The 13,161-nt window shown below is 38.8% G+C and overlaps 1 protein-coding gene across 1 annotated transcript in view; it reads right to left on the bottom strand.

Annotated features, from left to right (window-relative positions):
* Nucleotides 1–555: 555 nt before the first annotated feature.
* The window catches only part of LOC130087617 (PE-PGRS family protein PE_PGRS26-like), a 31,605-nt gene continuing 18,999 nt past the window's right edge, over nt 556–13,161 (bottom strand). Inside the window, exon 2 of the mRNA XM_056254026.1 lies at nt 556–584. Coding sequence (XP_056110001.1) covers nt 556–584 — 29 coding nt within the window. The remainder of the gene's footprint in view (nt 585–13,161) is intronic.

Here is a 13,161-nt window from a genome sequence, read left to right as displayed (position 1 = left end):
ACAGACACGGATTTCATAGATCCATGTGGTGAAATTGAGTCTTGAAGTCTTCCAAAGATACATCATGAATATTCCAACAGATTTTTAAGCCAAGTAAATTTGAATCCACTGCCAACAATAATAATAAATAAATAAAATCACTGGCTGTAAAATTCTGTTGCAATTTATTACTTATTTAAAAAAATAAGTAATACAAATGTAATTAATATATATTGTAATATATGATTATCATCATTATTATTAAAATAAATTAGTATTTTTATTTATCGTTGATGCATTCAATTGTTCAAAAGTGACAGTAAAGACATTTATAATGTTATAAAATATTTCTATTTCAAATAAAAGCTGTTCTTTTAAACTTTCTATTCTGAAAAAGAAATGTATCAAGGTTTACATACAAAATAAAACATATTCGTATTCAGCTTTTCCATCACAGGAATAAATTACATTTGAAAGTATATCAAAATAGAAAACAGTTTTTTTAATTGTAATGATATTTCGCGCTATAACTGTTTTTACTGTATTTTTTCATCAGAAAAACAATGCATGACGCCTCTAGTCATCCACATGGTAACCCTTGTAGCCTGAAAAAGAGAATACAATTTCAGATTTATCTGTCAGAAGTGTGAGAGAGCGTGAAGAGTTTGAATTTTAACAGGCCTTTGACCGTGTTTTAATACAGATGTGCAAGTGTAGTCGCACTGTCCACCTCAGGCAAATGTTTCTATTCTAGAAAAGTGTTGTCACAGTATATCCAGAGATGGAATTAAAGGTTTTCATGTAAGCAATTTCTAATCTCATTTAGTATATGATTGTCCTGCATGATTGGTATTATTAAAATTCAATGTAAAACGGCTTTTCAGTTATTATGATGATGAATCTTAAAGACACTGTTAGAAAAAAAAAATAGGCAGTGTGTTCAAGAAGGAAGGATAGCAACCATGCATTAGGCAATTACTTGAAATCAATTGGATGTAAATTGAAAAAGAAAAGCTTGTTTCCACTCACCGGTTCCTTGTAATTTCCTGTCTGTCTGTCTATCTATTAGTTGATTTGTGGTTCAGCACCTCAGCGCATCACATGTTGTTGTGAAATTCCCCACCATCTGAGTCGACTCCCACCCACAGTCTCGCAGTCTCACTCTTAAATCCTTTTACTAATATTTGTTTTTTGTGATCCCTCTCCTCCGTCAGGCCATTGCCAATCCTCTAGCACTTCATCAAGGATTGATATCAACACTCAATTGGTACTTGGAGAGGTGTGCTTGTTGTAGGATAGTGAAGCAGTGCCTTAAAGACTCCACAGCTGAAAGTATAGAGAAAGCCTGAGGGGGTTTCAGTACATCTGTAAAACATGTTTCTATCTGAGCTTAGAAGAACATCAGGGACAATGATTGGCCAAGATTACACAAAACCTGCTTGTTCTTCATAGACTGGAATCTTGTAAAACCATAGGTGGGAGTTGTTATTGTATTCTTGTGTAAAATGAAGGGCAAGACCAAAAACAAACATGCAAGCATATATTCAGCTCGCTGTGATATTTCCAGCAGAGCAGCGTCTTGTTTTTCCGAAAGAGAGTCTGCTGTCCTTAATCATAGAGAGAGCTTGCTGACAAAAACAGATGCTATCCAGACAAAAAGATGACCTAGTCATTTCACTGTAGGAATGGGGATGCACTTGTTCTGGGAAATCCGTTTTGAAAATGTGGAGCATCAGAAGGGGACGGATAATCTCAGATTATTTCCACATGGATTGCTTGAAGTGCAAGCAGTCAAATCTGCAGATTGAACTGAAGCACAAATAACTTGAATTAATATTCTTGTGAAGGACTACCCCATTGGAACGTGGCCTCTATCCCATTCCAAAGTGCTTAAGGAAATACTTAGACTTCACTTTCATTGCCCCTCACTTAATTTATTTGCTGCTTTTTGCAGAATAAGCAACAAAAAAAACTATGCCATCCATTTTCAACACAAACAGTTTGGCATCACTGCACTACAAGATCACATGAGCAGACATGCTGTTATACTCATTATCAGACACATCAATACTGATATTTCAGGGGGGGAAACTAATTGTTACTGATTTTATACTATTCAATAAATGGTAAATTAAAATTGAGAAACTTAAATAGGTGCAGTTACTTTCTATGTTCTTGATCTGTAAATGAAAATAGTTTAATTCAAAGCCAAAGCACATTCAAATGCTCTGCATCTCAGAGCGACACATCAGTGGTGTTGCTTAAAGAATCACTTGAGAGAATGATTCAATCACTCACTTATAAACACATTCTCTCTGAATAGGTACTTAGTAAAGTGTCCATTCGATGCACACTTCACAATCTCGCTGGAAGTAGTTGGTCATCCGGGTACATTCTTTGCCTACTGTTTTATGAATGCTGTGACTACAAATCTTTCACACACTTTTTTTTCGCCTACTATATAGTAGGGAAGTAGGTATATTCGAATTCAGCCGTTCACTTGTTTAGCTCCAAAATGAATCAGTGTTTTTGAATAAATTGGTTGAATGAATGTGTCAAAGATTCACTCATAAAGACTCGCCCTTGCCGCCACCTATTGTAACTTGTAGAAATAGTGACTGAAAAAATGCTCAGACTGACAGTTTTTCTTGAATGTGCAAACACAAGCAAGCAGAGTGATAACAAACTTAATGTACAAGCTGTTAAACTGTTTTACTAAATATCATCGCTCTTGGAAAGCTACCGGTAACCTTGACCAATCAGATGAGACCGGTTCTATAGACTAAATTATTAATTTCTTGACATCAAGGGAGGCAACGGCATCAATGAAAAGCTCCTGTCAAACTAGATGAGTTCGAATCACTTCTGAGCGACACCATAGGAAGCACCGAGGCTCTTGTAGCTGACACAATCATTTGAAAACTTGAGCGTGACATCCTCATCAAAGGATAGAGCTCTCAGTATTGGCATGAGAGACTCTTCCGTTTGTTTTATTATGTTTTTATGTCTTGTTATCACAGAAACAGACACGAACCAAGAGCCAACGCCCTGCTCATCCTGAAAAAAAAGGCCGTTTTTTGCTCCAAGACAGTATCTCTCAAAGTCACCAGGGATATCTGTGGTAGCCCCGATAGCTTTGTTGTTGCTGGGAGTTCTTTACCATGGTGACGGCATGTCAACTGCTCCTCTCTGCACTAAGGCACTTGGGGCAGAGAGCATTCATGAGGTCTTTTTTCTCTTATGAAGTGAGCATGACAACAAAAGAGAAATGGCTTGCCATTAGAACAGGGTGAGAAGTGGGTCACTGGCCTATTATGCTGAGGTTGGTGCACAATCTGGGATGAGTGAACTCATTCTGTTGCACCGAGAGATAGCAACATATTTAGATTTTGCCTTAAAAAGCGTTAGTGTAATTTACCAGTTTAACAAAAGTCACTGAACAACTTCATAAAATAAAGACCCACATACATTGTAGCTCACATTCTGCTGAAACCCTTTTTTTTATAGCTGTCACAATTATATTGTTTCACAAGAATCCTTTCAACAGAATGACTGGCATGACAGAGCTGCATGTAAATAGTGCATTAAGATTGATGTCATCATCATCCAACCTGCTTAGGATAGAGCGTCTGTGTGTGTCATTCTCAAATTAACTCTCACACATTATCAAATAATATATTAAAGCTTAGTTGGAGATGAAAAGGGGTGGTTCCCCAGTAGAGAGGGGATGATCAATACTGGGTGCATCAATAGTGCCCCCTAGTGAAACCATTTATTTTTTTAGCTTTTGGATTTGGGCCTGCATCTGTTAAAAGGAAAATTCTATAATTTACTCACCCTCTTCTAAACACCTCTTCTTTCATTATTTCTGTGGAACATAAAACCTGCATTTTTAAAGAATATCTTGGACATTAAGACTCACAAGCTCCAAAATGACCAAAAAAATATCATAAAAGTTGTCCATGTGAATAATATTCCAGGTCTTCTGTAGCCATTCCAATGTTTTGCGTGAAAATCTGACTGAAATTCATCAACAAATTCGTCTTTTGAGTAAAATCTTTACAATGAATCACTCAATTCAAACATTTGAGTCATTCATGGATTGGATGATTTGGTTCTCAAGTTCAGCTCGATGATCCAGCTACAATGACTAGGAAATAACTGGAAAATTATCAGTAAATTATTTCAATTTAGGTTTGTTCATCACTCAAAGCTATTATATGACCCCAAAAAATACTTTAAATGTAGAGCATGATTCATATGGACTTATTTTATTGTTCCTTTGAATTATTTTTGAAGCCTATAATCTCCAGCCCCCATAATTGTAAAAGAGTGATCAGCACAGATAAAGTAAGTCATACAGGTTTGGGATTTTAAAATGTTTTGTATGAAAAGTTTGGTCACACTTTAGTTTAGTTTATTAGTACTAATAGTTTATTACGACTTTTGCCTCAATAAACTCATAATTACTGCTTATTAATAGTTCTAGGTAAGGTATTTGTTAAATTTAGGCATTGGATTAAGGGATGTAGAATAAGGTCATGCAGAATAAGGCATTAATGTGCTTTATAAGTACTAATAAACAGCCAATATCCTAGTAATATGCATGTTAATAAGTGACTAGTTAATAGTGAGAATTAGACCCTAAACTAAAGTTTTTTTTTTTAATTGCAAACATTGAACTTTAAATGGAGGCTAGAGAGTAAAACCTATACCTATGAGGTTCATCGAGTCAGGATGTTATTGGTATCTGTGGGTTTTGATGATTTCCATCATCACCTCGAGCAGTCACTCTAATGGAACGTGGGTTGAAGGGTTCGTCATCAAAAACGACCTTGCGTCCTCATTACACGTTGCACCACAGACTGTGTGACTGAAGGTCTGAAGACGCTTTCTGGCTTAGAAAGAGGAATTAATTTTTCCGGCGGGGGAGTTTTGTCATGCAGAAGAAAACCTCAAAGCAAGACACAAAACTGCAACTTCCAACACTGTTGCAGCAACACAGTCTTCATTGATTTTTAAATGAGACAAAAAGCATGTGCTCTCTGAACTTGCCTTTGAATAAAACACCCATTCTACTAATGACAAGAATTGCTTCTTATGAAAAGAATGTCTTTGAATTTTTAAAAGGGTTCCTATTAAGAACTTTACTGTAGAAGATTTTACTGAGGATAAATGCATAATATATTAATACATAAGAAAATTTTAGATACCATACAACAGCCTTTTTATTTGCATACAACATTTTGAAGTTTTGAAGTTATTTGGATGTTGCTGAAAATATCAAACTGTTTCAAAATATTATCTTTTTTTTTTAACTAAATGCATTTATTAGCATCATAATCATATTTTGAATCTCCTTCCTGAATCTATTTCTTCCATTTTTGCATCCAACTACATTAGAATAATCGATTTTACTTTTGCTGCTGATGATACTGATGCATTGTACAAACATCCATGGCAGCTTTTATGTTAAGTGTGGTTTTTAAAAACATGAATAAAGACATGATTCTGGATGGGTCATGACATGTTCTTTACTTCCATGTAACCATGTATGTGTCATCCCTCTTTACCTAGAGCTGCAAATCACAGGAAAAATGACCTTTACATAACAACCTGCCATTTGAAGATTGCTTTCCCCCCAACTCATCTGGTTGCTTTGATCAAAGTAACATGTTTCAGACGTCTGTGTAAACACAGCTATCTAATTCCTAACAAAGACTGCTCTACACTGCACATGTCGGGACAAACATGGTTGTATACTCATGCACTGACAAGCAAGGAGGCACCCACCGGTCGTGCAAGGCGCTTGTTGGGATATCAAGTGTTGAATAGTTATCATGCATTATCTAAAGATTCTGTCATATATTATTCACAGGAGTCACAGAATTACCGTATTAGTTGATAATTAATTAGTACAGAATTATGCATTTCCTTAAAGTAACAACAGGTAACTTTTCAGCCTTCATAATATATTTCCAAGTCTCTTGTGATGGTACATCGACTTACAATAGGTTGAATGACACGTCTGCCATAGCCTGACGGGGTCTGTAGCGTTTTTAATCGTACTTTTAAACTTCGGGTTTCGGGTAGTAACCGGCGAACAAAGAGAACTACAAAATTCGACTGCTTTACGGCATATACGTCACTTCCACCACCACCCCCACTTCCTTAAAATCGGACTTGCGAGCCAAATGTTACAGTCATGGCCGAAGCAGCACAGAAAAACAAGACAGCAAAGGTTTTATCGGAGCAAAGCAAAAAGAGAAAAAGAGAGTGATCGCGTTAAAGGCAGAACGAGGATCAACATTGCAGAGCTGCCAACTCTCACGCATTGGCCGTGAGACACCCGCATTTAATTGGTTTCACACGCTCACACACCACACCCAGGGCCGGATTAACCATTAGGGCAACTGGGCACTTGCCCAGGGGCCCATGACATCTAAGGGGCCCTGGGCACCAGGGGCGGAGTGGCAATCTGGAGAGTCGGGAGTTTCCCCGGTGGGCCGGTCTGATAAAATGTATTCATTGCAAGTTCGCCATGCGCACTTGTGGCCCAAGCGAGGGGAAGAAAAAAAATATTTTAGATAACGGAGCGTATATTTGCACTAAGTGCCTGTCTTTTTACCAAAAAGACGCCCGTTACGGAACAGCTACAGTGGCATAGGTCGTAGCGCGAGAACTGCTTGATAATAGCTTTTGATGCGCTCGACCCGAGTTCGAATCCGCCTTTTGCCGAACTCTCTCTTCTCCCTTTTCCCAACACATATGAGATGTAAAATGTATAACCTAACATAAAGGTCTCTAGCGTTATATTTTGCCAACGAAATAAAATCGAAACCATGATATGGCTTTGAAGAATAGGCATCCTGTGTGTGCTGGGTGATTTAAAGAAAAGTGCGCTCTTTGCTCACGCGATCAGCATGGTTATCTGGTGTTTTCTCCTAAATAAAAGCTCAAGGGTTTCTTGCAAGTGAAGAAATTAGGACAAAAGTATTTTAATTTTCCTGTATTATAGTGTAATGTAGACTAAAATATACTTTTGAAATATTCATTTTCATTTATAGTAGGCCTACATTTATAGGCTATACGGATTTTACGTCATAGGAATAATTATATAAATCATTATTACATTATTATAATAATTGTTTGGCATCCTAAAACACCATTGATAATGTAATGTAGACTGAGACTCTCATTACTAAAAAGATGTTTGAGCCCTCTTTATTGTCCTGGCTGGTACAAATCAATGCTTTTTCTTTGTTCAACGAGCAGTTCATGGGTTGGAGCTCTTAATTTTGATCTCTCAAAGAGCACCAGATTGATGCATTTAACCTTAAAATGTACAAAATTTTCTTGCGGGGGAGCATGCCCCCGAACCCCCCTAGAGGCACAGAGGTCCACCCAACATAGTTTTACAAATTCCTATGGGAAAGAACGACCATTTAGGAACTTTACTCCAGCATAGTACAACAAAGTTCCTTTTAAGTCAGTAAAACTGTAAATGCCATATTAAAATGTCCTTGGGCAAAATATACATTTGGCCTGCCTAAGAGGGGGCCTACAAGACATTGTGCCCAGGGCCCTCTGAACTCTTAATCCGGCCCTGACCACACCCCCGGTTTCTCACGCTAAATTGTCAACCCGGTCGGTCAAATCCCTGAAAGATGAGTTTATCTATAGATCTCTACCTGTTGAGCCACTCGTGATCGACAAGTTATACCGCAAATTAGTTCAAATCTCCCGGAATCTAGAGCGAGCGCGCACGCGAGACAGAGACTGTGCTCCAACGCGCGCGGACGGCAGAGAGAGAAAGCGAGCGAGAGACCTTGCGTGTGCAGGGAGCATCAAACCCCCCATCGAAAAAAGAATGCCTCTATCTAACCTCTCTAATTCGCTAGAGTAGTAGCGAATTATCAATCTGGTAGCTAGTAAACGATATTCTAGTTTTTGATGGTTAGCTATCGCTAGTATTCTCGTTCTGATTTGAACTTTGCAATCGATGAAATGCAAATAGCAAATGTTTGACCTAAAAAGTGTAGTCTACTCAACATGTACAAAGAAAGGAGGAAGATTATTAATAAAATCATATTTTAGGATACCTAACATGTCTGTGATATTTGTTTATTTGTCTTGCCTCAAGCTATAATGCAAATCGATTTGTAAAAATTTGCAGATTCATTTATGGTAGCTTGATATTATAATATTGACGATATATGGTTATTATCAACCACTCAAACATTGCATTGAAGTATCATTTAGATTCAGTAAAACGGTAAACAATAGACTAGGCTACTATAATGACGCTGGCTTGTAAACGTGAGCATCGCGATCATTTGTCGTTAGAAAAAAAAATAAAACCCATGAAATTATATTCATATGACATGCTGAAATATATGCCACTGTACCTGGGATGAAGACATTTCACACGCGATGCAAGCAGAACACCTGCATGTGACCTCCTACAGTGTTCAGGGCTATCATGGTTGTCAACAAATGCACGTGCATGTAGGATGACAGTTTACGACAGTAGTAGAGGACAATACTGTTTCCCAACTGTAGGGGGAGCCCGAGAGCAAAAAACGACCTGTTGTTACTTTAAGATGGAAGAACTGTATGATGCTGAATATTGGTGATTCTTGATTCATCAGCTTTTATTGTTCGATAGTCTTGTTCAATAACGGGTGTGAAATCCGGATAATGAGGGTACTCGTACTCGTGTCTACAACTTAATTTGCATCCAAACATGTCCATATATACAGTATATCTGGCTATACAACGTCGTAGTGATGGAAAGTTTCATTCATTTCTAAGAATCTGTTCTTCCGAACAGGTCATTTCAATAAACTTGTTCAAAAAATCCATTCAGGGATTCTTTAAGCAATTGAGATGAGTCATTGACTTGACAACCACTCAGAATGATTCACTAACTGGTTCAAATGATTAATTGAATAGATCAGTCTCAAAAGAACAATTTGTTGACAATTTGGGTATCACTTCAATCTTGCCTCCCTCTCTCTCTCTCTCTCTCTCTCTCTCTCTCTCTCTCTCTCTCTCTCTCTCTCTCTCTCTCTCTCTCTCTCTCTCTCTCTCTCTCTCTCTCTCTTTCTCTCTCTCTCTAAACCAGTTAAAATGTAATAATAATGGGTAACACTTTACTTGAAGGGGTGTGCATAAGACTGACATGACACCTTCATAATCATGACAAGACACGAATATGATTTTATGCATGTTTATGACAACTGTCATTAAGTGTCATTTGCTCAATTATGACATTTTAATGCAAATAAGACATTGTTTGAGATGTCTTTGTTATGACAACTTGACATAAACCAATACATCATAACCTATCAGTGTCTTTGTCATGACAACATGACATTGCTAAGACAACACAACCTGTCATAAATATGTCATAAACACGACATAGCGGATTAATTATCAAACTTAAGAAACCACTTAGCTTTATGGGTTAACATTAGCCTGGATGCCAGCCCGAACCCCGCCCACAACATTTTTTTTGGGCGGGAAGTTCGGTCTGGACTCGATCCATTGAGGAATAATTATGATCGGTTCAGAATTAGTCGGGCCAATCAAATTGCCAGGGCAGGCTTTATACGATGATGGACAAATGATCTGCAGTTATGTAATCATTACGTTATCAAAGAGGTTGATAAACTGGTTTCCCTCAAAGTTGACTGCAGCTGGAGCATTGAGATGTATAGATTCCGCTATTGCGTCTGTTGTAAAAGAAATCGACAGCGCATTCATTTTAAAAGACGAACAGAGAATTGCAATCAAGGCATTTGTCAATCGGAAAGATGTGTTTGCCGTCCTTCCCACGGGATTCGGCAAAAGTTTAATTTATCAGCTGGCTCCGATGGTCGCTAAGAAGATGGGACGCAATGAAAGCCCTGCGGTCGTTGTGGTTTCTCCTTTGGTCGCACTCATGGAGGACCAAGTAAAAGAAGCAACACTCATTATTTTACTACTTCTTCCAGTGTGCGTGAGTTGAGTTCTGTTGACAACTTTGCGTAGCTTATAAAAAAAACACTTACTGCGTTGCTCTGATTGGTTGTATGTCAATCCAATTGAGTGCAGAGTTGTTGTTTTTTTCCTGGTTCGGTTAAGACACGCCTCCTAATCAAAGCCATATGGAGCAGTATCAGACTCACATTCTGACTAGACTATGAGTATGACGAAGTCAGGCTGGTTAACATCACATTAAACTGTCATGTGGTTGGTTTTGACATTGACTGTCATGAGGCCAGAGGGGGAGAGGATTTTTCACGAGTGATGATATTACTGCGCCGAGTCGAAGTGCTCCCAAGCACTTGTATTCCGCCATACATTATAGTTATCCATTTTACACGCTTAGAAAAGCGCAACATTTTATTTTGTGTCACCATTCTTGGTCGAGTTACACTACTCGTGTAACTGTATTCAAATAGGGAAAACGTGGAGGTGTTTGGTTGCTTCTCTGCTTGGATGCTATTGAATGAACTGGGCTGAGCTAAGTGCTAACAAAGTTTCGCCGCAAGACAGAGCGATTTAGTGCACGCACTGAGACGAGAGAGGTATGTATCAACTCGTCTTAGTTAAGGGAATAACATAGTTTAATATGAAAAAACGGCGTAGTATCCCTTTAAGTTTGATAATTAATCTGCTATGTCATGTTTATGACATATTTATGACAGCTTGTGTTGTCTTAGTAATGTCATGTTGTCATGACAAAGACACTGACAGGTTATGATGTATTGGTTTATGTCAAGTTGTCATTACCAAGACACTGACAGGTTATGATGTATTGGTTTATGTCAAGTTGTCATAACAAAGACATCTCAAACAATGTCATGTTTGCATTAAAAATGTCATAATTGAGCGAATGACACTTAGGGCCCTATCTTGCACCCAGCGCAATTGACTTTGTACACCGACGCATATATCATTCGTATTTTGCACCCGTGCAAAGCGGACTTTTCCCTCCACAGACGCACGGCGGCGAACTAAGGAATGAACTTGCGTTCCCTGGGCGGTTCAGCCCAAAAAAGGAGGCGTGTTCTGGCGCAAACATTCCCTAGTGCTATTTTGCAGTTCCAGAAAACAATTGCGCCACTGACCAGAAAAAACCTAGTCTAAAGTCAGTGGCGTGTTGCGCGTACATTCAGATGCTATTTTAAGCGCGCATGCTTGGCCATAATACAGAGAGTGAACAACGCGCATACACTGTATGATTCTCTCATCTACACAGATGCATTTTACTTTTTGCAAATGATACATTATTATAAGGAAAAATATTAAAACACGAGGGAAATCATTGTTGTGTCAATGACAATGGGAAAAGTAGGCATAAAGCTTACACATTTACCCAAATTATTATATGCATGTTTAACCGAAGCTAATTTGGGTGGGTTTGTCCCATCCCCAATTTCACTTCTTCTCTTTCTTTTACGGCCCTGACGAGAACATCGATCTCCTCGGCTGTGAACCGATTCTGAAGCGCGCCTGGTAAATGCGCCATTTTAATAGTATTGCGGCATGGAACAAGCACACCTCGTTCATCATGCTCTTAAAGGGAATGTGATATGACGCTCTCATTGGTTTGTTTCCCGTTACGTCCAAACCACACCTATGAATAATGAAGCTACTTCAGACCAACCCCTTTTAGATTTGCGTCGAGCGCAAGAGTCATTTATCCCGCCGGTTAAATAGCAACAGTGCCGAGATCCGCCCAAAAAGTTACTTGCGCTTGACACTTGCGTTTTAGATCGTTAAAATAGGGCCCTTAATGACAGTTGTCATAAACATGCATAAAACCTCCTTCATATTCGTGTCATGTCATGATTATGAAGGTGTCATGTCAGTCTTATGCACACCCCTTCAAGTAAAGTGTTACCTAATAATGTAATAATCATTCTGCTGACTCAACTTTATTCACCATTCAACCAGTTTAACCATTCAAGATTTGCTCTTGCCTGTGTTGATCCACCAACTAGACCAGCACTAAACCAGTGTGGTCCAGCATGGGAATTCATGGCCTATAGACTTGTCAGAAGGGTATATCTGCACTGGTTTAATGCAGTGTCAGTGCATACATACAGTAATGGCATTGATGCTGTTAACCACACAGAAGGCATTGTGTATGTGTCATGTGTCCTTCACGTCCAGGAGCTACAGAGAATGTGTCGAGGGCAGAAGATCTCTTAACAACAGCTGTATAAGATGACAAGGAACAGAACACTGATGGCTCTATCGTGAGCCAGCTGTCCCTCAAAATCTTCCAGCATCAATCACACTGTCACTGATGCGCTGTTATATATCCTCCGCCGCGGCGTCTTCAGGGGTCAACACGCTCAACTGCACCAGCGGTGCTTTATCCTGCTTAGTAAGGCTAACGTAATGTTTTCACTGTTTAACAGTCTACAAAATTGATGATGTTATCGCTAAGAAGCAATTGGGTATCGCTCTCAGGGAATATTAATTAGATATATGAAGATATTTATCAAAAGTTTAAAAAGTGTTTTAATTTATGTGATTTTATTCAAAGCAATTACCCAACACTATCCAAGTATGATACCGATAAGCATCTTGGTTGTTGAATGTATTAACTCTATGGGTGTCTTGCATTCAAAGCAGGAGTGAAGGATTTATTCTACCAACACAGAGGAATCAATTTGCTGCCAGATTCATCCATTACGTTAATATGTTCAAGTGGTCATTTGGTCTTCAGTAGCGATAGCATACAAGGAGGAGACTGGCAGACTGACGCCAGTGCTGGATAACCAGACCGTTGTCTGCCTCCATGCCCCATCCGCAGGGTAAAAGCTGCTGGATACGGGGGAAGGTGGCTTAACTGTCTCCAATTTAACGCCTCATTATGCAAATTGATCATCTCAATTGACCATCACTCTGATAATGGCAGGGCCAGACTGCAGGGGAGTTGAGATATTCCTCCAGAAAACATCAGTTAAATGTCCTGAGAGCTAAAAATAAGATTTGGATGTGAATTGAAGGAGACACTCTAGATGGTTTTCAATGGGGCATGACTATGCAGAGTGGCAATGAAGCTAAGAGTTACCTCAGTGACCTGATGGTCAGACACCCTGAAATGTCAACTGTAATTTGGTTTTAAAGGACAGCTATGACAGAAACTCTGCACGTTACTACGGCACGTCTCAGGGCTGA

Source organism: Rhinichthys klamathensis, unplaced genomic scaffold (genome assembly GCF_029890125.1).
Source record: "Rhinichthys klamathensis goyatoka isolate OS25496 unplaced genomic scaffold, OSU_Roscu_1.1 h1tg000109l_1, whole genome shotgun sequence".
Taxonomy (NCBI): domain Eukaryota; kingdom Metazoa; phylum Chordata; class Actinopteri; order Cypriniformes; family Leuciscidae; genus Rhinichthys; species Rhinichthys klamathensis.
This window is presented reverse-complemented; position numbering and strand designations above follow the sequence as displayed.